At 30.9% G+C, this 25,408-nt stretch overlaps 2 protein-coding genes across 9 annotated transcripts; one reads left to right on the top strand and one right to left on the bottom strand.

The window, feature by feature from the left end:
- Nucleotides 1–6,920: 6,920 nt before the first annotated feature.
- LOC107898648 (glycosyl hydrolase 5 family protein) lies at nt 6,921–15,444 on the bottom strand. Its single transcript, XM_016824159.2, has 4 exons — nt 14,906–15,444; nt 10,489–10,736; nt 8,508–9,028; nt 6,921–7,666 (listed from the first exon to the last, which is right to left on the bottom strand). Exons 1-4 carry the CDS (start codon nt 15,299–15,301, stop codon nt 7,092–7,094), a joined length of 1,740 nt encoding a protein of 579 aa, XP_016679648.1. The 5' UTR covers nt 15,302–15,444; the 3' UTR covers nt 6,921–7,091.
- Nucleotides 15,445–17,631: 2,187 nt separating this feature from the next.
- On the top strand, nt 17,632–25,053 carry LOC107898649 (protein GLE1). Of its 8 annotated transcripts, none has more exons than XM_041091045.1 (15): nt 17,632–17,795; nt 17,883–18,050; nt 18,137–18,295; nt 18,413–18,530; nt 18,687–18,835; nt 19,540–19,711; nt 20,661–20,859; nt 21,176–21,285; nt 21,593–21,663; nt 21,821–21,902; nt 22,209–22,283; nt 23,183–23,266; nt 23,500–23,631; nt 23,774–23,896; nt 24,563–25,053. In XM_041091045.1, coding segments are annotated over exons 1-15 (1,914 nt in total). In that variant the 5' UTR covers nt 17,632–17,793; the 3' UTR covers nt 24,833–25,053. The 8 variants fall into 8 exon arrangements, with proteins under 8 accessions (XP_040946979.1, XP_040946977.1, XP_040946976.1 ...); XM_041091043.1 differs by having other exon boundaries at nt 23,768–23,896; XM_041091042.1 differs by having other exon boundaries at nt 20,655–20,859.
- Nucleotides 25,054–25,408: the final 355 nt, after the last annotated feature.

Here is a 25,408-nt window from a genome sequence, read left to right as displayed (position 1 = left end):
CCATGGACAGGTCTAGTCCAATCTAATTCATTGTTAAAAAAACTTGGGTATTAAATAAAATATAAAAATCATGCATTGAAATTAAATAAAGATTAAAATTTGAAGTTTATGTTTCTTTTTATTATTTTATAGTGGGAGGCTGGGAGCACGTGTATTAAATAAAATAAAATTATTATTTAAAAATTGAGAAAATTCGAATTACTTAAATATTTCAACTAAAATTATATTTGATTTTTATATTAATTTTTTTATAGGTGTGCTATAATTTAATCTTTTTATTAATCATTTAAATACAATGATTCGAGTTTTTTAAGATATAATGAGTCATGATCATATCTCGTGGTATATTAAACTAATGCCACATCATTCAATTAAGTCCACCTCATAAGACCAACACTTTTTCTTTATCTGCTAAAAAATATAATTTTACAGGGACTTTGTGCTCGTTGTGAAAGTACTAGGACTAAAATGAACTCTGCCTAATAATACAGAGTCTAGTCTAGTACTTTTACCAAATCAAGCCAAATATTTATATATATATATGTCTAGGTTTATAATAAACCAGACACTAGAGGTGCTCATGGGCCGGGCCGGGCCGGGTTCGGGCCAGGCCCATAAAAAATTTCGATCCGGGTCCTAGGCCCGGGCCGGGCCCGAAATATAGGCCTAAGATTTTGCCCAGGCCCGGCCCGGCCCGGAAAAAAATCATAAGTCTGGGCCCAGCCCGGCCCGGCCCATTTTTATTTTAAAAAATTTAAAAAAGTATTTTAAAAATATTTTAAAATTAAAAAAAATTTAAAAAAAGTATTTTAAAATTAAAAAAATTTTAAAAAAGTATGTAAAAATATTTTACAATTAAAAAAATAAATATATTTATTATATCGGGCCAGGCCGGGCCGGGCCGGGCCCGAGCCAAAAAAGTGGTGCACGAGGCCCGGCCCGTTTTCTAAACGGGCCTCATTTTTTTGCCCAAGCCCATATTTCGGGCCTATATTTTTACCCAAACCCTCCCATATTTCGGGCGGGCCGCCCGGCCCATGAGCACCTCTACCAGACACCCTCTGTGGCGGATAAAACAACAATAAATAACAAGCTAAAAAATAAAATATGTCATAGGTCCATTTACTTTTCACAAATTAAAATTTAATCATTATGTTTTATTTTTAGAATTTAATCCATTTACTTTTTTCATTTTTCAAAATTTAAACCTAAATATTAACATTGTTTTCTTTTAACTGGTGGGCGTGGCATTTTGAAATATAAAAAAAGAAATTCACTTGATAGAAACGTAACTAGAAAAATGACGTTGGAATAAACTTGAATTTATAGGGACTAAATTTTAAATTTACAAAATAGTAGAGAGACTTATGACAAATTTTAACCAAAGAAGAAGAAAATAACATAACCTTAGCCTTTACAAATCATCATCGTCATCATCATTATTTCACTCCATTAGAATCCGTTAAAACTCTCACCATAATCTCCATGGCTTTAATCTTCATCTGCATAAACAATATATATCGAGCCGTCTCATTGAAAAGCCCTTCGAATCCCACTGATCCGTTGCCGCCGGAAATTAACTTCCTTAGCGTTCTTAGCTTCGTTCCGATGGAGCTCGGTCGGTTTCCACGGCATCGTCGAACCGTCGTTCTGGGTTTTCTGCATTTGATTTGCTTTTTCCTAATGATTCTTCTTCGCTTATTAACTTTTGATCTTCCATTAGAATTTGGAATTTGATAATTGCTTTGTTTGCTCTTGGGATTGGTTACTGAAAGGTGGGGAACTGAAGGAATTTCCATGATTTTTCTTTTTTCAAAGCGTCTTATAGTAGCTGATTTTCTGAGAGAAACTTCAAATTTGAAAAGCTTTTGTTGTATTTTGCAGGACTTGGTGGGACTTGAGAGGTTTTATATATAGCATTTGGTGGGCAACGAGGATACTTCAAATAATTTAAGGGATAAACTAACATTTATGTCCCTAATTTTGGTATTTTTTTTTCAATTTAATCCCTAAACTTTTTTGTTCATATCAGTTCAGAATTTGACAGCTTTTCTCAGTTTGGTCCCTAAATTTTGACTCCGTTAAAGTGTAATGACATGAAAATTTGAGATTGTGCCACATCATCAGTTAATTTTTTAAAATTATAAATTCTTTATACTTTATTTATTTCTTTTTTTATATTTTATGTGAAGAGTCCCAGGTAGACCTGTCCATGGGCCGGGCGGCCCGGCCCGGCCGACGGCCCGCCCGAAATATGGGAGGGTTTGGGTAAAAATATAGGCCCGAAATATGGGCTTGGGCAAAAATTTAGGCCCGTTTAAAAAATGGGCCGGGCCTCGGGCAAGATTTTTTGGCCCGGGCCCGGGCCCGGCCCGAAAAATATTAAATATATATTTTTTATTTTTAAAATATAATAGTTTTTTATTTTAAGTTTATTTACTTTCATTTCCTTGACTAGTGTTACAAAATAATAATAATAAAACATCAAGTTTGTTTTACTAATCAAATGTTAGATTTTGTTACAACAATTAATACAATTAATAATTTGATAAATTTACTAATCAAGTGATAAATTTTATTACAACAATTAATACAATTAATAATTTGATAAATTTACTAATCAAATGTTAGATTTTATTACAACAATTAATACAATTAACAATTAATAATTTGATAATTTTACTAACAATTAATTTTAATAACAATTAGTTTTAATTTTATTTAAAAAATAATTTTAATTTTAATTAAAAACGGGCCGGGCCAGGCCGGGCCCCATATTTTTCTTCAGGTCGGGCCTGGGCAAAATATTAGGCCCATATTTCAGGCCGGGCCGGGCCCGGGCCTAGTAAACGGGCTGAAAATTTTTTGTGGGCCCGGCCTGAACCCGGCCCAGCCTGGCCCATAGACAGGTCTAGTCCCAGGTCATCAAACATGGAAAACAAATTCAATGACCAGGTTGGGAAAGTTACAAAGTTCTAGGAATAGTGTGGATAAAAAATGTTTAATGACTAAATTGGAAAAAGTTATCAAGTTCAAGGATTATATGTCATTTTATCTCAGAATTTAATGACAACTTAGTGGAATGGGGGTTGAGTCCCACAACGAGCAATTGTCTTGTGTGAGTTTTTAGTTCCACCATGTGTAGTTGATATGTGTCAATTTTGCCCTTTCGTGTTTTGTATTGATTTAGTTCTATTTTTTATCGAACATATATTTGTGATTATATTATACTTGTGGCGTTGTATTGTATTTGTATTTATAAACTCTACAAAAATAATGGAAATGGTGAGATAAAAAGTTTTATATTTAGAAATTGAGATAAAAGTGTCAATTATCAATAAGATTAAAGTCAAAAATATTAAGTCGATTGAGTCTTAGTTCCGTTGGCATGGGCATTGTTGCCAATATAAGAGGACCTGGGTTCGAATGTGCTGAAGTATATTATCCTTCTATTTATGGGTTGGGGAGGGATTATTGATAATATGATTAAAACTTATAATGAGATAGTCAAAAAAATATTATATTAAGAGCATTTTACCCCTTTATTAAAAAATGGACAAACTAATCACTCTACATTAGATAAAAGAGCATACTAATATTTTTGGGGTAAAAGTATAATAAAGACCCCTATACTACGAGTCAAATGGCATTTTTACTCTTTTTACTCAAAAAATGAGCAAATTAGTCTCTGTATGTTAGATCAAAAAGCTAACCGATCATTTTTGTTAAAAAATCCCATATATTTCTACCATGAAAAACTAATGTGATTGATAAAATAACCAAACAGTTACACAATGCGTGCCATGTGTACCTCATGCTAACGTACATGGGGGCCTGTTTTTAACAGTAAAAAATTCTATATTTTAACAGTAAAGGGGCAAAATGCAATTTAACTACGAATTCAAGGGCCGTCATAGCAATTTTACCAACCAAACTGTTATAATCCGACATGATTGTACGGATTTCATGGAATGATTTTATGAGAATAGGATGAATGAATAAGGAAAAGCCAAGTGTTAAAACCTAGTGGTGTCACATATGTTTGTTGCTTTGGGTGTATGTTACTCAATATATGCAATGCACATGGGGCGCAACCACATGATTCCACTTCCACACCACCACCCAACGCCACCCCACCGCTGCCGCCGCCCACCTTCTTAACCACCACCACTTTTTTTCATCCCCTCAAACCCTTATCCAAAACACCCTGGATTATTCCTCCCATAAACTTTTCCAAATTCAGTGCACATATAGTTTTTTTATTATTATGTAAATCATGTTCCTTAATTCTCTCATTTCAGCTCCTCGACATTTTCTTTGGCCACCAGCTCTATCAACATCGGCTTTCAAAGAACATAAGGAAAAAAAAAACACTGGCTTTCCACCACGTTGCTAATAATAATAATAATAATAATAATAATAATAATGATTGATTAATTGAATTGGTGTCACGAACCAACTCAATATTAACGCTGACCTTCCAAAAATGCTAAACATGCTTTTTAGTCTAGTCTATTTGAAGTTATGAAATTATAAGTTAATATAATGGTAAAATTACGCTTAACTCCTCCATGATAATTATGATTCATCTCTGACTCCTCTATAAAGTAATTTTCTAACTTCGCCGCTATATATGAGCCTTCCCTCATGACCCAATTGGGAGCAAACACTCGTTCTTTTACTAAATCGAACTTGAAGTCAAGTATGAAAATTGAATTTGTCTTTTACTAAATGCACAAACTTAATCAAAACAAATCAAAACAAGTTCAAGTACGTAATTTTATTATCATCTCAAATTTAACTCAAAATTTGAAAATAGTTAAAATATGTTGTTAGTCACTGTACTTGAAAAGTTAAAATTTAAGTCATACTTTTTTTATTTAAAAATCTTAGCCCGGTGATTAAGATAGTAAGTATTGTCTATCAAAATATGTTAACTTAAAATTTTGACTAGACAGACCTCAAATGATGTGACATGTTTTTGACTATATTAAAATTGACAAATTTTAACAAAAATTATCAACGACAATAATAATTGAACTAAAATTTTTAAATTAATAAAAAATAAAAATAAAAAAATTTAATTTTTAAAATATAAGGATCAAATCTCCAATTTTATACAATAAAATGACAAACACTTTTAAAAATAAAAATCCGATTAAATTCAAATCAAACATAAAACTTCAAAAACCCAAATCCAATTCGATGGAAAAAAACCTAATGATTAGCAAAAGTTTTTCAGACAGGAAACCTAATGTCGGGATAAGGTAGAATCTTTGGTTCTTTTTACTGACATTCATTCATGAACCCAAAATTTTTTTTGATCAAAATAATAAATTATTTTGTTAAGTATCTAAAGATCATGTTCGAGCATGTTCAAAGCAATATATATATATATGAAATAGTTGATCATGTAGACAAATCTTAGGGACAAAGATGCATGCATCTTGTCACCGCCGACGATGACATTCTCAAGCTTCAAGTTATAGAATATATTTTTCTTTGCTTTGTATTCACACAACGTTTTAGGACTTGTTATACAAAGCAAGCTTATATATATATAATTGCACAAACACCCTTAAACTATAACTTTCGTTTTAAATTAGTACTCAAATTTTAAAATATTCTAATTACATCTTCAAACTATCGATGTTATATCAATAAGATATTTCAATTATTAAAATTATTAATTTAACCATTAAATGACACGTAAAATATCATGTGACTTAATTTAAAATGAAAATTAAAAAAAAGTAAAATATTATCGCATAATTTTTAAAATAAAGTAAAACTAAAAAACAGGAGAGATAGTAGACTATAGTTTTTGTAAATGTTTCGAAAACTTCAAAACATTCATTTTTACAATATTTGTTCTTCTTTAAAAATTTTATTTTAAATTATGTCACATAAGACCTGACATCATATTTAACGATTAAATTAATGATTTTAGTAATTGAAGAACCTTATTGATATAACATATGTAGTTCAAGGATGTAATTAGAATGTTTTAAAGTTTGAGGACCAATTTAAATGAGGGTCATAGTTTGGGGATGTTTGGTGGAATTAACTCATATATATATATGGGTTAATATACTATTCAGTAATTGAGTTTGGTTTTAATGTCAATTTAATATATGAGTTTGGCTTCAATGTTCAATTTAATACTTGACATTATGCGGCCCAATAAATATTTGACACACGTGCTCTAGTAAAAAAAAAGGTACTTATTTGGGACAAAAAAAAACGCAAGTATCAAATTGAAAAACTCAGGTACCAATTTAAATATTAAGACTAAAATCAGGTTTCAAATTGAGCCAAAAAAACTTAAGTACCAAATTAATCGGGTTTTAATGTAATATATATTTTAATAGTATAAAAAGCATGAATTTGTTAAATCCATAAATTCCTTAGAATTTCAAAACCACTATTAAACAAACATCCAATAAATCAATAGATTTGATAAATAATCATTAATGTTATATTTGTATGTGTATCACTTAATTTACATCATTTTTGAAATCCAAATCCAAAATTTGAAATTGAATTTGTCAAATGCTACCTTTAAGATTGATCATGTGCATAAAAGTTTTTAATAAATTGAAAATGCCTAAATATTTGTTCAATATAAAAAAAAAAGCATTCACCAAAGTTTTAGCGAGGTACTGGTCAAGACAAAAAAAAGTTGGTTAAAATGTTTAATTGATGTAATTTGAGAGTTTGAGGGTTTAATTGAGTGCGCTTTTCGCGTAAGGGCTTTATTGATTTTTTTGTCAAAGTTCAGGGACTTATATTCTTAATCTAATGTGCTCATAAAGATTTCAAATTATTGAAAGTTTTGCAAGTTAGACAAATACAATTATATTTTAAAACATTCCGAATTTGATTTGTTAAAATATAAAACATATAAAATGTTATACATGTGCTTAGAAAACTTAATTTTATATTAGTGTAAGTGAAAATCCTCTTTATATATGTACCTATGATGAGGATTTTAAGAAACTTTTCATAACATTTTTTTACAGCAATGCTAAACACTTAAAATTAAGAAATAAATTTTTTTTAAAAGCATTATTTTTTTCCAAACCAAGCTTTTAAAATGTACCTTTTAACCCCAACAATAATACTAAACTAGCCCTGAAGCGATCAAGACTGATTTTTATATCGAACCACCCAAAAGATTCTATAAAAACTCTTTTCCCGAAGTCAGTGATCGAATCAAAATCTACAAAGGAGTTCCCCCCATTTCCACTCCTCGTGCTATTCACAAGTTTGAACCACTGACTTTTAGGGTCGCACTGACTATCATCATTCAAGCATTTGCAACCGGCTACAACAATATCGTTGTTCGAATCTATGTCCATGCAAACTGACGTGACATTTCCGAGCTTCAATGATAAGTGCATCTTTGAATCTGATATTGTTTCCCATCTCGAGTTCGAGCCACCGCAGATGGTTCCGAGCTTCACCATCGTCCCCGGTTCATCAGCTTGTAAGCACAACTGAGTTCCCTTCAACTCCAAGGTCTTTTGGGGTGAGTAATTCCAAGCCTCTGAGTCAGTACATGGACCCAAACTCAAAGAGCTACCCGATGGTTTCCTTAAAACACAAAGCCCGGTTAAAGGGTGAAAGATCACTTTGTGTAGTTCGGTTTCCAATAAGCCTAGTCCTGCATGAGATTGTGGAAAAAATAGATGATGTGCTTGAAAGTCAGGCGAGCTTGAACAAAGACTTTTGATCTCAGGCCAAGTTATCTAGAACCAAATTTAAATTAAATAATATAAATACATAAATATTAGTATCAAATTTTTTTTAATATTTTATAATTTATGGTCGGTAAAATGAGTTGAGACAAGCCAAGTTATTTGGGTCTTGGCTTAGAAATTTTTGTAACCGAACTCAATCTAGGTCAACTTATCAACATGTGTATTCAAGTCGTTTTTTAATATTCTTTTAATATTTTATTATAATTGAATCGTGTTTAATATTATCAGATTTATCATTTAAGAGAATTAATGTAATTAATATGAAAAAACTTGATAAAAATAGTTTTAGTATATATTTTAAATATTTTCTCAATCTTTTTTAAATTGATGAAATTTAAACCTTTGTTGGGGAGGTTAGATTGGTTTTAGATTGGATCAATCTCAATCAGGTAATTTGAGTTTCAAACAATTAGGATCATTTGGTTCAAGTCAATTTCAAGTTCAGATACTTTCAAGCTTTGGTCGTTTTAAGTTTGGGCCATTCATTTTGGTTTCTCGAGTCTAATCATTTTGGTTTCTGATCATTTTGAGGTTGTGTTATTCCAGGTTTAAATCATTTTGGATGGATCAATTTTAGTTTCGAAAAAATTTTGAGTTGAAGTTGTAGGTTTTTATAAGCCAATAGGTTTCATTAGGGTTGATAGATTGAGTTTTTGGATTTTTAAATGTAACATATTTACAGTCGAATCAGTTGAATTAAAAATAAAATATCCAAGATTTTTATGGAAATTAAAGTTTGCTTACCTCGAAAAGGAGATTGAAGTGCTGAAATTCTCTCAACAAAGCTTGAATTCCTCATATCAATCCAATTCCAATCCAATATCCCATAATATTCATTAAACCCAATGACCCCTTCCCTCAAATAATAGCTCCCAACCAGTGTCCATAATGCCCAATCTAGGTCGAGTTCAGCCACCATACCCAAAAAGCAATTCAAGTACCTATTATCATTCACATTGGTCCCTCGTAGGTCCACCCCAAACTCGCTCACGAACAATGGATAACCTTTATCGACCAAAAACCCTGACATCCTCTTGATATCGTTCGTCACTCTGCCACACACCCGATTTGGGTTGCCGGTCACCCATGCCTGGCCATCACTGAACCCGTACCAATGCATTTCGAACACTAGTTTTCGACTAAACGTGAGAATCAGGGGTCGGTTTTTGATGAACGATAAGTCTTTATCGAAGCTTAGTCCCGAAAGGATAATGAGCACATTTGGGTTGGCTGCGTGCACTGCTTCAGCTCCTTTTTGCATGTACCTATATAACCCAATTCATCAACATTATGGCAATGAATCTCGAATTCTTTAGCAATACATTTGGGGCAAAGTTAGAAAATAATTTTAGAGGATCATAATTGAATTATAATTTTTTGAAGGGTTAAAATACATTTTTTTTTAAAAAAAATTTGAATTACATTTTAATATTATATTAATTTATAATTCTATAAATTTTAAAGGATTAAATGATAATTTTACCATTCGGTACGTTCCAACCTACCCAACTTTCACCTTGGACCACATATAGGGATGACAATGGATAATGATGGAATTGGGGTGGGGATTGCTTTATTCTCCTCCACTTTACCCTTGTATGTATGTTGAAGGTATATGTTTCTATGGATGTCGGTTATATCTATAATTGCTTCATAAGCATCCATTATTGTTATTATAGTATTATAAATATCATTTATAATTTACAAATAATCATTATTTTATTAAATATAATTATTTTTTTCTTTAAAAAAATTCTAAATTTTAAAGTTGAAATTAAATTGTACTTTTTATGATAATAAAAATGTAATTTCACCATTTTAATAGCCTATATCTTTATAAATTTTAAAAGATTAAATTAAATTTTTATATTTTTAAGGAGGCCAAACTGCAAAAAACCTTTTTAAAAAACCTCAATAGAAAATTTTCTATTTTCGTCTATATGAATAATACACATACATTTGAAGCATACTAGATTATGGCACACCCGAAATATGAATGGAAAATTTTTATGCAAAAGAATTTATATAAAAACCAAAAGAAATTTTAGTTGAAATGTTAAATTCGAATATTTAAATATCATAATATTACTGAGCAAAAAAGAATAAGAAGAAGATATCTTAGAATTAAGTCTGGCCATATGTGAGTTTTTATTGATTTTTACATAAATTATTAAAGGATAAAAACACTCTAATAATAATATACTTTACTTTGTAAAAAATTAGTTTTTTAATCATTTCCTAATTAAGCTGGTGCTCAGTTGACTCGTGACACCAACTTAATTAAAGACTTTAAAGATAGTATATGTATATATAAAACATTAGTGTAAATGTATGATGTTCGTATATACTAGAATTCATACGCTCCCTATATGGTTGGAGATAAAAAAATTTAATGTTAAAATGATTTAAATTGAATAATTAATTGTCGATTGAGTCTTAACTCGATTAGCATGAGCATTATTGTTAATGTAGGAAGACATGAGTTTGAGTGTGCTGAAACACATTATCATTCTATTTATAGGTTGGAGAGGGGTTATTAGTAGTTCTAGACATTGTGTAAAAAAAAACATATATGATCAGAACCTATAATTAGATTGAAAGGAGGTCGATGCTCTTATCTACCTCTGATTTCGACTATCTACTTAAAACCGTATAAATCGATTAAATCAAACCCGAATTTTTTCGGGTTATATTATATATATAGGGGTAGAATTAGAAAAATTACCTGTACCAATCATTTATGTTTTGTTTGGGACCTCTAAGTTCATTTCTCAAGCTCATACCAACCACATTGGTGACACCATTGAAAAGGGTGGCCATCCGGGTCAGACCCGTGACCCATAGATCCGGGTTAAAATACGGGTCACCGAAGAAACCATCGCCATCGAAGTAACCGCAGCACCACCCGGGTTTGCTCAGGTGATTATCGAGTATCACCATTACATTGTTTTTCCCAAGGCTAGACACCACTGCCTGTCATTTCAAATTCATCCGATAATAAGCTAAACGAAAATACCATAATTTGAGGGTTGATATATATAAATATACATATACATAGATCGGTTGACCTCTTGGGCCAATTGGCCCGACCTGATTTGGGTCGGACTTATAACAAAGATTTTTATAATATTGAACTGGGTCGGTTATGCCAATTTAATTTTAAATTAAGTAATTTTTAAAAGTGTTATTTAAATTTAATTATAAAAAATAACTATTAATATAGAATAATATATTATATAATTTTAAATTTTAAAACAATAACATAAGCTTTTGGATAAGTCTAGATGAGCCAGAGTTTTTTTTTTTTTAGAATCAGTCTTTAGTTTGACCCATGGACACTTTCTCAATATATTTGACTATTTCGCATATTTTGTTATATTGTATTCAATGGCGAATTTAGGGGATAGTAGGGGCATTGGGTCCTAAAATGTAAAATTGGTATTTAGGCCTTTAAAATTTTTAAAAATTTTTAAATTAGTAAAGGTAAAATTATATTTTGGATCCTCTAAAATTATAAAAAAATTAATTTAATCCTTTAAAAATAATAAAGATATAGACTATAAAAAGTTAAAATTTCATTCGTCCCCTAAAAAATTGTTCTGGCTTCGCCCTTTATTATATTTGTATTTAGAATATTATATATATGTGGGTGTCTATAAATTTTGACGCATTTGAGAATTTATGTTATATAGATCAAAAAATGAAAAATTGAATTGAACCAAAGGTGAAATTAATTCGGATTTTTCACTCTTAATTTAATAATTAGAATTGAATTGTTTAAAGTGTCCAACTAAAATTTCTATAAAAATAGGATTTCTCAATAAAATAAGATTTCTCTATAAAGTACAGAGTAAAAGGTTTTGGACTATAAAAGTCCCTAAACTTTAGTCAAAAGCCAACAAAATTGTCACATGTCAATTATTCAATGTGTTAATGTGCCACATCCGTAATCTATTAAAAGAAAACGAAAATTTTAACGACAGCGGCTAATTCACACAATTATTTTATTTAGAGTGACTAAATTAAAAAAAAAAAAGATAAACCCTATTTTAAAATGACCATAAATATAGTTTACCCAATCTTTTATGTCGTATTCATATTATTTTTAATATTACTAAAAACAAACAAATATATACCTAGTTTAGAAATGTAAGTTGATATATATTTAAATCAAGAAGCATAAAAAATAAAATTAAAATAAAAACAATGGGGCTAAGTTTAATAATTTAATCAATGTCAACAACATTTGTTACATTGTAATTATCATTGTCTTTTTTGTCAACTTTTCCCACTTGAGTATTGTGATTATGAATAAATTAATAAACTACCACATGATTGACTAAGAAAAATTAAACTATAATAATAAATTAATTGGTGTAGATGAAACTTTTTAAACTCCACAAATAAATTCGGAAAAATTAAACGATAATAATAAATTATTCGGTGTAGATGAAGTTTTTTAAACTCCACAAGTAAATTCGATTATTTAAAGATATGATTAGTAAAGGGTTTGAATTAAATGTCATAATAATTTATTTGGTCCTCCAATTTTATTAAAAAAATCATTTTAGTTTTTCATTTAATTTTTCGTCTTTTTAGCCCTTAAACTAACTCTGAAATATATGAAAAAATTAGCTTTGCTGACATGACAGTCCATGTGTACGCCATATCAACAATTAATTAAAATTTTTAAAATTTTTAAAATATTATTTTAATAATTTATATATTTTTTATTTTTTTCAGAATTTATATATATTATTTTCTAAAATTTAGTTAATTGTTGGCATGGCATACTCATAGACCATGCCAAGAAAGTTAACAAATATTAACTTTCCATCCATTCTTGGATAATTTGACAAACAATACAAATTTAAGAGCTAAAAAAAATAAAAAATTAACTTCAGGACTACAATAACTTTTTCTATAAAGTTAAAAAAGCTAAATAAGTCATGTCAATTAAAATTTCAATAAAATTAAGAACAAAACTAAGGACAAGTAGAAGGTTTGGTCCCTTAATTAAATGATTTTTTTTTGTCTTTTGGTAATAATAATTCAACTTTAGCCCCTTTTGGACCCTTGGTTAATAGAAATTTTCTTTTAGTTCTTACTAAAAATTAATAATTCAAATTAAATCCTATTATCCCTTTAGTTAAATAGAAAAGTAGTAAATGAATGACTTCGATTATTATTTGTCTATGCTTGACCACAAGTTGGAGTTAAAACAAAAAAAAATTATTATATATTAAAATAAATAAATTAATAAGCTGCTTAAGATAAATATTAAGATATTCTGAATTGTCTCACACAATATCTCCAAACTATCAAACTTAACTCGAAAATGATAACAAAGTCAAATAGTAAGGCAATTTTTTTTTATCTTTTTAAAAAGTGTACAAAATGTGCCCAACTATATGAAAAATATTGCTAAGGTGTATATGATAAGTAGGGGTGGAGCCAAATAATTTTTTTAGGGATAAAGATTAAGTTGTATATTTTTACGACAGTAAAAATGTAATTTTACCACTTTAGTAATCTATATATTTATAATTTTTAAAAGATTAAATCAAATTCCGATCATTTATGGGAGTTAAAGTGTAATTTTACTATTAGTAATTTAAAACTTTATAAATTATAAAGGGCTTAAAAGAGAAATTTGTCATTTTATGGGCGCTAATAAATATTTTAAAAGAAATTCATGATAAACTATTTGACCGAATTAAAAAAAGATAAAAGAATAGACTTCGAGATTGAAAATCCATATTTTGAAAAGTAAGGAGATTAGAAATGATCAAATCATAGTAATGAGATTAAATATAAAAAAAACACATTATTCAAGGACACTACATAAAATTTAACCTATAATTTTTTTTTGATACAATTAGTAAACTACCTATAACCCCCAAACTCTTAAATTAAAGGATATTACGCACTAAGTGCACAAGCCGAGCCGAGTCAAATCAAGGCGTAATTTTAAAAAATTTCAAGCTTGAGCTTGAGCCCAACTTGACCTATCCGAAAAGTTCATATTACAATTTAAAAAATTTAAAAATATATATTAATATTTATATATATTATAATTAAAATTAAATAAAAGTATTTAAAATAGTTTAATTTAAATCCCTCTTCAATCAAGGCAGTGGGTCACCCGGGCTATTATTATTTTTTGTATTCCAAGTTGGATATATGTTAATACAATGTTTAGTTTTATCCATAATTAAGGTTGTTTAAATCAAACTGATTAGATTAAGAACTAACTGAGGTACTGATTAGAAGAAGAGCATTGAACTAATTAATCCGAAAATCAGTACGGATTTATTGAATCAACAAACTAATAGCATAGTTTCGACTACCAATCTAATTTTAAAAATCTTGTCTATAACCTTTTCCTAACCTTTAAATATATATATATATATGTTTAAAATGTGTTGGAACTCACGTTGACCTAATTATCGTAATAGTAAGGACCTTAGTGGATTTTAAGCCTAAGTAATGTCGGAAAACAAATCATTGTTTTCTAAGTTGTTTCGCCAGTGGGGTCTCCACAAAAAAATATTTTTTTTTCTTATTTTTCCATTTCCTTTTCCTTAGTGTCAAAAAAATTAAAGGATAAACTGTACTCAAATGATTAAATTATTAATAAATTAATATTTTGGCCACTTAATATTTCATTGAATTATTTGAAAGTTTTTATTTTAATTTCAACGATGATTTGATGATTAGTACCTATCAACAAGTGAAATAATATATCTTAGATCCAAGTCAATTTGATGATTAATGTCAGATATCAGAGAAAAAAGTTGTTTCGTTTTTTATTCACAGATTCATGAGATTTAAAGCAGATTCACAAAAAAAAAAACGGTAGAAGAATAGGGGAATAAGAGCTTTTAATTAGTGCAGGTGGTTCGAATAAAATGTCATATAGCAGAGATCTTAACAGTCCAATGACTTAAATAATTTTTTTAATAATTTAGTAACCATTTTATAACTTTTTAAAATTAAGTGACTAAAACATAAAATTATTAATAATTTTGTTACCTTAAGTGGCATTTTCCCTTTGTACTTATCCTATTAGTCTCACGTGGAAACCTAATCTTCCTTTGTGCCAAAAAAAAAAAAGGTAATACAAAATTGAAATTTCATACCTGGAAAGCTTGTATCAGCGACACATCAATAACGGATGGGTTATTAGCTTGGATTCCAGCAATGGGTTCCATCAACCCGAGATTTTGAAATGATCGCCGGACGGTGAGGGAACTTAAAGAGTCATTGGTGACCAAATACAAAGGCCAAGTGAGCCTAACGCAGTTGAATCCCATCGACACGATCTGTTCGGCGATCGAATCCATCGATCTCTTGCTCAGTCCTTCGGCGAACACTGGCTCGAGGTGCGACGGCCAGTTCACGCAAGCTAGCTTCACTCGCCGATCGGTTTGGTCGTCGACGATCCAACGGGAGTTCGTTGACAAAGGGAGGGATGTGGTTGGATTAACGTGGTCAACGGCGATGAGAATGAGTAGCAAAATAGCTAACCTTGCCATGGTTTTTGAGAGTGTTCTTTTCAAAGGAAGGTGGGATTATTGCATTGAATAGCTTGTGTGGTTATATACATATGAAGGATCTATTTGTATTTTTTTATTTAATTTACATATATTAATGAATGGTACAACTATATCTTTGGTCCCTCTTAATCTTGATATTGAGCAAATTAGTCCCTCTTAAAAAAAATAGGAGCACTTTAATCTCTATCAATTTTGAAAGTGAGAATATAATGACAATTAATCATAACATTAATGTTTTTATCAATTTGAACATATTTTGTATATTTATATATATTTGAAGCCAAATATATATATGAATCTTTTAGATTTTCTTAAAATTTTATACATATTTTCATATGATTCTTTTTAGAATAAATACCAAAATGATAAAATATGTAGATATTAAGAGCTTAATTTATTATTATATCAATAAAAATTATGTATAATTGATGAAAAATATCAATTGTCGTGATTAATGTTCTTAGTTGCTTATTTTCGAAATTAATAGAGATTAAATTACTTATATTTTTTTAGAGGGACCAATTTACTTAATATCAAAATTAAAAGAGACTAAAGATGTATTTTTACTTTAATAAATCGTCCATTAAATTTATCAATTTAATGATACTCATTGTGTAAATAAATTTTTTTATTTAATGCAACATTTTAATTACATCAATGGAGGATATTACTTATTTTCGATATATATATTTAATAATTAAAAGATTTTTCACATCCAACAGAGAGTCAAAAAATTTTAATTTAATCAAAACTATATGTGCATAATATTCTTAAATAGAACATAATTGGAATAATATCAATTTTGGTTCATCTTAACTATAAATTATTCAATTTAAGTCTTTTTTAATAAAAAAATTTAATTTTAATCCTTCAAATTTTTATAATATCTAAGTAGGGAGAGATGTGGGATGGCTTGGCATGTTGAATGACGTTGAGGATAAAAGAATCAAGTGAACTTCCCCATGTTTTTTTAGTGAAGGGTGGATAAAAAATATTTTTTGTATTGATAATTTTTTCTAATTTTCTAATTAAATTTAGGGTAAATTATCCAATGTCACTAAACTGTAAGTAAGTTTATGTTTTTGTCACTCAACTTTAAAAAGTTATAAAATGGTCGTTAAACTATTTGAAAGTTTTCATGTAAGTCACTGGGTTATTGACATCGTTGTTATATGGCCTTCTGTGTGCACGCTACCTACATAAATCCAAAGCTCTTATTCCCCTTCTCTTATCAATTAAAATTTTTTTATGAAATAGCTTTGAACGTCGTGAATCTATGAACTAAAATTTAAACAACCAATCTCCAACACTAGCTGTCAGATCGAGTTGTGTTTAAGTATATCATTTTATTTGCTGAAGGGTACTGATCCATCATATCAATCATTGAATCGTTGCTTAGAGCTCACTACCCGAACTTAAAAAAACAAACTTAATAGCTTAGTGACTTAATAAAAACTTTCGAATAGTTCAATGACTTAAATTTTTCATAAAACTAAATGACTGTTTTTATAAAATTTTAAAATTAAATAATCAAAACGTAAACTTATTGATAATTTAGTGAGTTTGTTTTGAATTTTAATCAAATTATTTTGTTTATTATGAGGAAAAAAATTTGGGGGCCGAGTCAGCCCAAATTGTAACAACTTTGTCCAAAGCAAGTTGGAGATGTCCACTCGTGTATGTCTTATTTACGGTGTAATTACATGATAAGTCCCTTTATTATAGAAATTAAATCAATCAAGTCTTTCTACTAAAAAAAAGTATCAATGTGATTTATGTGCTATTATTAAAAAAATCAAATAAGTTCAAATTGTAACAAATTTAACATTTAACATTAAAAAATTGACATCAAGAGTATTTTTTATTTACAATTCAACTCCAAACAAAAAATGTCATTTACAAAATCATAAATTTTTTTCGAAAATATTAACTCAGCTAACCGTAAATGATAATTTTTAAACAATAAAGGCTAACTTTATTAAAATTAAGACTTATTTGATTCATGTTGATAGTACAGAGGACTAAATTAATATATTTAATAATAATGAGACTAATTTAATCTTGTCCCTATAATAAAAAACAATAAATTTAATTTTATTAATTATTTTATAAAAAATAAAAATACCCTTATAATAATATAATTTTTTATAAAAAATATATTTTTTAATATTTTTCAACTGAATAGCTCTTCAGACTTCAATGACGAAAAGAGTTCGGACCTGAAAGCCCAATGGACCCAAGTGAATCCACGGATCATCCGGATCCGACCCATATACAATAAAGGAAGATGAAATAAAACTCTGTTATAATCAGGCTGAGTGAAAATGGTGGAAATGTCTTAATAAAGTTTTGGCGCTTTGGTGTTTAGAATTCGAAAAGAAAAAAAGATTTGGGGGTTTAGGGTTTTACTCTGATTTTCATTTCCCAATTGAATCATTAGGGTTTTAAATTTGTAAGTCCTCAAGACCACAATGTAAGTTCAAATTTATTCTCTTGTGTTTTTTTCTTCTTGATTTTGTTTTTGGTTAATTTGACTTATAAAAAATGCATGATATTGTAGGGAAGCTGTTAAGTTGGAAATTCGGTGTCCTCAAATGGTTAATGGAATCGGTCTTGAACCCGACCCGGATTGGAGCTTCAAATCTTTGTTATTGGAGCTTGATTCCTTGGAAAAGAAGCTCAATCTCTCTTCTTCGGTTTCTTTGCCCTTTGCAAAAACCAAATCAAGGTGTGTGTGTATTTCATCTTTGTATTTTCTGTACTTGTATCAGTTAAATTAAGATGTATATTTTTTAATTTTAATATATGAAATAGAGAAATTTATGGGGAAAAAGGCACCAAGAGAAGCTCAAATGCATTTGTAATGAGAGTATCTGATGAGGAGTTTGAGGATAGTGAAGGTGAGAATGAGAAAGTTCGTGATCGAGATTTAGTGAAAGCTGCACGATTCAATTGCAATGAATTTTATTTTAGGTATGGATTATGTTAACCCATTGTTTATTTTTGTTAAATATGAAGTCTTTATTTAGTGTGCATGCTCAAGGTGATTTGTTTTCGTGGTTTTGTTGTGAAATTCTTAATTTTCAGTAGTAGCGATGATGATTCTGATGATCAGCCATGTCTTGACGTTCAAACCTTGATGAATGAGGTGGGATTGGTGGAGAGTGCTTTATATGAGTTAACTCATGAGCATCAACTTGGAGTTAAGGTTTGTTGGATTAACTTCTGCTGAAGAGAGCTTAAGTTTTGTGTTATTATATCATGTTGGTTATGAACTCGGATCTTTTTATTTCATGTGTATTTTATTGTTTGCTATCCTTCATATATGGATTATGATGTAGCATTGCAATGTACTCAAGTACAGGAGGAAATTAGAAACACAATCTCTGCATTAGAGACAGATTTGATGAATGAGAGCGAAAAGTCTTCCTCTGCACATACTAAAGTTGAGAAATATAGAGAAGCAAGGCGAGAAGTGGAGAGGAAATTTGATGTTCAGTACCAACGCAGAGTGTAAGTAGGCATCTTTTGTTTCTCATAGTTATTTACTAACATATTCAGTTTTGGAATACAGTTTCCAGAACTGGATCTTGTTGCTGGCTCTTTCGTCCTTTTTCCATTTTTCTATTGATGCTGCATGATGCTTTATTATTTGCGTTCTAACTGATCCTTATAGTCTATGTCACTCAGACTTGAGTGTGACTGTTAGATTTGTGTATGTATCTGACATGGGTATGTTTACGAGTTCACTCTAAGTTTTTTCATGTATTTGGAGAGTTCTTGGAGGATCATATTCTCAAACTCCTCATAGTTCATAGTTAACTACCACTCTCTCGTTTTATTTTCATTTTTCACCTGTCCTTTTTTTGGTGTACCAAAATGAAGTTATTTTTTTTCAAGTTTTGAACACCTTAGCTCTTTCTTTTTCTTCTATATTTAGGATTTATTTTTCAAATTATTTTACTTTTTGACAATAAGTATGGCAAATCAATGTTATAAAAAATAGATGGATGATAATAAACATGTAAAAGTCAAAGCTTCTTTCTTAATATGCAAATAGGGTGAAGAGAGTAGTTCGATTATTGAAAGGAATTAAAGTAAGATTTAATACTTTTGAATTATGGTACAATGGATGAATTTGTTGAAGTTGTCTTCCACAATTACATGGTGCTTGCTGTTCTGGAAACAATTTTTAAAAATACATGAATTTACTACAGTGCAGAAGGACTTGATAATCATTTGACTGCTGTCCAGCGGGACCATGAACTCAAATCACAAATAGAGGAAAGGAAAATACGAAGTGATGCAGCACATGAAGAAGCCAAGAGAAGGGAAAAGGCTCTTCAGGAAGAAAGACTACGCCAAGAAAAGGCCAAAGCAGAGGCAGAGGTTAGTTTGTCCAACCCTTAGATGTAGTATATTAGACCTGCGTCATATGTGGCACTGCACCTCACTGTATCTTTTGTTCATCTAACTAGGGCTGTTACTTTGTGCAATTTTCCATTTGTGAACTGACTGGATGTTTTTTTAAGCTGCGGAAGTTCTCTTTTGCTAGGTTGTCATGCATATAACTCAATTTTTAAGAAAACTTTTCTGATTGAACTTAAGGACTTTGCTATTGTAGAGTTCTAAAAGTGTTGCTTGATACTTTGCTTGTTTTTTTTTTTTGTACTTTACACGAGAGCTATGCTTCATAGTGGTAGCAAGGAATAAAAGAGAACTAGGACGAATTACATGGTTCAGTTCATTGACATTCTTCCATGTAAAGATGGATTTAGAGAAAAAGAGAACACAATCTCCTGTCATAATCTTTTAAATCTTGAGATCTCAAGATCACTTTAGTTTGACAAAAGTACTTAAGAATAATAACAGTATGATGATTGGGCTTGTTAGTGCCACAAAGGCTCCACACTTAGACACCACAGGTTTCAATTACAAAGCCACACAACTAAGTGGCCTCATCAATTCGTTCATGCTCCATGGAAAAGGCCTTTATCATTTACCATTGGAATTGAGAGAATAAAGTTGGAGTCTATTCTGTTTTTTCTTTATTGAGCTTTAAAGAATTGGGATATTGCAATAGTTCAAGATAGTTTTCTTAATATTTTGCATTTTTTTGTGTGTGTGTATGCTTTCTGATAGGAGGTCCCTGCTCCACTTTGTGAGTCCTTTTCTAGATTTGAACTCTGAAAAAAATGAAACCTTATATCTGTAGATGCATTTTATTTTTAGCAACATATTTTTTTGTTACTCAAATCCTTTTCGAAAACATGTTCATTTTATAGGGAAATTAAAGGATATTTGCTTTATGATTAAGAAATTTATGTATTAGTTGCAGGCTAAACTTAAAGCTGAGGAAGCAAATAGAGCTGCTTTGGAAGCTGAGAGGATAGCAGCAAAAGAAGCAGCAGAAAAGGAAGCAGCTAAATCCTCAAAAGCTAATACTTCTGAAGTGCCACAAACAGAAGCTTCAGGAGGCCCAAATGCTACTAGTTCGAGAGTTGAGAACGATAAAACAAATAAATCAGAATTGGCAGGTATATTCATTTATTTTCAGTTTAAAAACATACTCATGCATATTCGCGTATGAACATACATACAGGACCCTAAACCTAAATACACGGGGACATACATGACCTCAGTTCTTGTCACTTCATTGCTGTCTATGTTTCTAAAGACTGCTTGCTAGTTGCTAGGCATATTCTTAATGTTGTCCGTATTTTGTTTGAGTTTTTGCACTTGATAGATTCATCAGCAGCATGCAAATGCAGATATGTGTGTGTTCCTTTGTTCTGGTAAACAAGATTTTTGTTCAAGGCGGTACATTAATGTGTCTCTCTTTCAATGTGGCAGGTAATATGCTCAGGGCTGCTGAGAGTGCTTTAAAGCTAGAGAGGGAAAGGCTACAAAAATTAAAAGAGTTGGAAGAAATAAACCAATCACTGAGATCAAGTTCAAATCAGGTATGTCTTATATCTACTTACATTTAGGATATGTATTGCTTATAAAATTGGGTGGTAAATATCAGAATGTGACCCTATTTGATTAAAGTTTATTATTTCCGTACTTGTCCAAAAGGTAAAAAGCAAATTAAAAAAAGGGGGTCGTTATGTAGATGTGTGGGTTATGTATTATATTATTGGAAAGTGCTTTAGCTTTGTTACCATATGTTCTCTATTTGTATTTAGCATTTGGCACTGAATTTTCTTTTCATTGGCTTGGTTTATTTGTATGCATCTTATTTGGTTAAGCAATGTTGTTTGTTTTTAGAATTTTGACAGGACTGGAAGGCTTATTGGTAGATTAATAAGGCAAATTAGTGGTAACAAGGACAAGGTTAGGTAAGATGGATGTGTTCATTTTTGTGTTGAGGTAGTTTTGTAAAGTTTATTATATTTTCTGCATTATGATTTATGTTTGCTTCAACTAGAAGTTTAACATCCAAACTTTCATGATGCTGTTAGATTGATAATTCTATATGTAAACAATCTTTTGCAGCACACAAGCTAGTGAGCTTGTAAAGATTTTCAACAATCCGCATTGCCCTCAAACCATAAGCATCGCATATTTTGCTCAGAAGGTAGTCACAGTTGCTCATCACAAAACAATGTGTTATTTTCAACAAATGTACAAAAAGTCTAACCATTCAAAATGCAAAGTTGGAAATCTGGTTCCGCATTGAAAGCAATAGAATTTTTCACAATGAAACCAAATATGCATACCTTGAGAAAGTTCCCTACTCTCTAATGAAAATGACCAAGTAATGTGGCCATGCATGGAACTAAAACAATCTGAGGTCTCTATTCTATATGTTATCTGTCAGTGATGCATGTATTTTGAAATTCCTTAAGTTTATGGCGGTGCATTTCTGTTGTTGATACTTCAGGTTGTTTCTAACTGCGAAAGCCCTAGTCATTCTGCCTTTGCCTGTGCACATGTCATCGTCCTTGTAACATCACAGGTACATCTTTTACGGTTCCTTTTCTTGGGTATGGGAGGATGGGGGTGTAAAGGGAGCAAATTAATCACAATAACCATAAAAAATGGCCTTTTCCTCTTCACAGGCTGTCTTAGATACTAAGATCATTTCGGTATTAAAGTTTGACTAGGCATGGGACTGCTATAAATTTTAACATGCCCCGAAAATAAAAAATATTTCTGATTACTTTCTCAGAAGCCTTGATTTCCTAGGTTGTTTAGATGTGTTTGGTTCATGACTAATTTAGTGGTTGGGTAATGAACTTAGGACAAAGTCTTGAACCATAATATCCTACTGGTAGGTGGATAAGAAGGTGAAACAACTAGAGCTTATTTGTAAAATAAGTAAATGATAGGTTGCAATACTTATAGTACATTCTATAGTTTTTGTTGAGGGGAGGTCGGAGTCTCAAACCCTCAAACAATGGATTTGTGCCTGGCGTGTCTACGCATGGTTTTATCCCCTAGTTTTGTCTCTTGACTCCGCGGAGAGCTCCAACGGGTTCATGGAGTGGGAGTGTCTCACCCACCAAGCAAATGTGAGAACTTAGCCTTGGTGGGGTTCAAACTCATGCCCTTATATGGCATTAGCGGGTAAGAAGAGCATGGGTTTGAACCTCACCACGGCCAAGTGCTCATATTTCCTTGGTGGGTGAGGCGCTCCCACTCTGTGAACCCGTTGGGGCTCTCTGTAGAGTCGAGGGACAAAACTCGGGGATAAAACCGAGCATAGACACCCCGGGCACAATACCTCCACTATTTGAAGGTTTGAGACTCCCCTCATCCAAGCTGTTTCTTTTTGTTTTGTTGGGGGGGGGGGAGTGCTTTCTGATCTTAGCATCAGAAACTGTATTTTAACGTAGAAATATTCTTGTTTACCAGTTTCCACAAGCGATGGATCTTGTTCTTGCTGAGATACATAGAGCTTGCATTTACACTGTCCCAAAGCATATATCATACACCAAGGTAACATTTTTATATCTTATGTAAGCCTATCTAGATGAATAAAAAGCTAGCACTCAAACTCACCCGGGTTTCTCAAGTGTTTGCATTTGTTAAACATGTAGCTATGCTTTTTTGATATGTGAAATCACTCAACTTGCTCTAGAAAAGCTAAACATGGATAAACGGAATCATGCTAGTGTGCCTCTGTTCCTTTCGCTGGTATATGGCTTCTGAGTTGTAATTTGCTATTCCAGTCAGCATTTGAATCCAAAGAAGCTTATTGGAAGGTTATTGGATACAAAGAGGATGATGGGAAGATTGAAAGTACTACGGATTATTTGGTACGGTTGGAATCTTACATGAAGCTGTATGGGGCACTGGTTCAGGTATGTTAATGGTTAAATAATAAAGGAAGTGACGTCTCTTTCCTAGTTAAGCATATGGATGTTTTTGCCCTCTATACATGTAGCATCATATAATTCATCAAAAACAAACCCTACTAAACGAGATTTTTTTCATTAATGGCAGACTGAGGTTGCTGGTTGCCAAAATGTTCATGGTCTAAAGGAAGGTTGGGCTTGGCTTGCTAGGTTTCTAAATGCACTCCCTGCCAATATGTATACCGCTGTGGCTTTGTACGCATTCCTGCAAGTAAGTTGGATTTCTCAGTCTACTCTTTTACATCATACCAGCAATTGCTGAAAACACAAACATGCCTGGGGATGGCAATAGAGCGGGATGGGGGTGGATGTTGCTAAATCCACCACCTGCCCCACTTCACTAAGGATGTAGAATCTTAAAAACCGCTACCACCTCCATTGATGTTGGAGGTATCCATTCTCACCTTACCCGAGCTTGCCCTGCTTCAATTTAATTTTTGCTACTTGTCTTTAATATTTTCAATCTTTTTAAAGTCAAGTGAAAATTTTATATTGATTTTTTCTATAATACTTTGTTACATTTTTACTCTTTTAATACAAATACAAGGATAAATGATAATTTCATATAATGGAGCGAAGCATGGTGGGACAAGCAATAACCATAACAGCTCTATACCCATTATTCAAAAGAAAAAATCCACCCTGTCCCTCCTCGCATTTTTTTTGTAAAAAACATTTGCTCCATTCAGAGTAGATTGATTCAAAATTTATCGAGCTATTTAGATTTTGCCATCCCTAATTACTTGTTGGCAAAAAGGTTACTAGAATCGGGAAAGGGCCAAAATTCTGAATTCGTAAACTATAAACTAGTATGGAGCCAACATACTCACTGAGATATAAATTTCTTTCAGATTAACATAGATATTCGTTTTCACAGATGGCAGGGTTTGCTCTCTTCAGAAAATACCGATCTCAGTTCATGAAAATGCTGAACTTCATCTCAGAGAACTTTCTAAATGCCTTGAGGTCCCAAGATGATCCGGACCTGAGGCCGATTACGTCCAAGATTCAATGTTACTTGGAAGACAAGTTATTCCTTCAAGAACCAGAGGGTAGGACTTTGCATAGTTCTTTGTTATCAAATAACATGGCGCCAGAGTCGGATTACCATGGTCCGTATCATCAACAAAGTAGGCATTTCTACTAAACCAATCGAATGGAGAAATCATTTGTAAGGAGTTGCTCAGAAGCACAAACGAGTACGAAGCTAATCTCTGATCCTCGTATATTCTTTTCATTATATACCCAAATGTTTTGGGGACGAAGAAGTTTAAGGTTTATGCTTACATAACAAATTCTATACAATAGTATAAAATTTGACACATTCGTATAATATTTATATATTCATTTCCTCTGATGTTTTAGTTATTTTCATTTTGGCAAAGAGATCTTGTTTAAAAGAAAAGCAAAATTAAGGCTATGTTAAAACGATATTTGAAAAATAAAAATGAAAATATGTTAAAATTAGAAAATAAAAGAAAATATTTTCATTGTTTGCACTAAAAATATTTTGTAAAAATAAAAATGATGAAAATAAATTGACCTAAAAATATTATTGTTTTTCAATAAATTTTCGAATGTTAAATCTACTATCTTGGTTTGAATCCATATAAATTCAAAAAGTTATCTTATTTATCATATTTTTATTATAGAAAAATAATTACCAAAATTGTTTTCTAAAGATGAAATTGAAATATAAAAATAAGAAATATTTTCAAAAACT

This window comes from Gossypium hirsutum, chromosome D04 (assembly GCF_007990345.1).
Source record: "Gossypium hirsutum isolate 1008001.06 chromosome D04, Gossypium_hirsutum_v2.1, whole genome shotgun sequence".
NCBI lineage: Eukaryota > Viridiplantae > Streptophyta > Magnoliopsida > Malvales > Malvaceae > Gossypium > Gossypium hirsutum.
The sequence above is the reverse complement of the archived record's forward strand: the minus strand, read 5'-3'. Positions and strand labels throughout refer to the sequence as shown.

Coding starts and splice junctions, on each gene's coding strand:
- LOC107898648 (XM_016824159.2), bottom strand. CDS start 15,301: ATGGCAAGGTTAGCTATTTTGCTACTCATTCTCATCGCCGTTGACCAC. Junction 10,737..14,905: donor CGCTGATACAAGCTTTCCAG/GTATGAAATTTC, acceptor TTGAAATGACAG/GCAGTGGTGTCTAGCCTTGG. Junction 7,667..8,507: donor ACTTCAATCTCCTTTTCGAG/GTAAGCAAACTT, acceptor AATCTCATGCAG/GACTAGGCTTATTGGAAACC.
- LOC107898649 (XM_041091038.1), top strand. Junction 20,860..21,175: donor AAATAAATCAGAATTGGCAG/GTATATTCATTT, acceptor TCAATGTGGCAG/GTAATATGCTCAGGGCTGCT. Junction 23,632..23,767: donor TGTATGGGGCACTGGTTCAG/GTATGTTAATGG, acceptor TTTTTTCATTAA/TGGCAGACTGAGGTTGCTGG.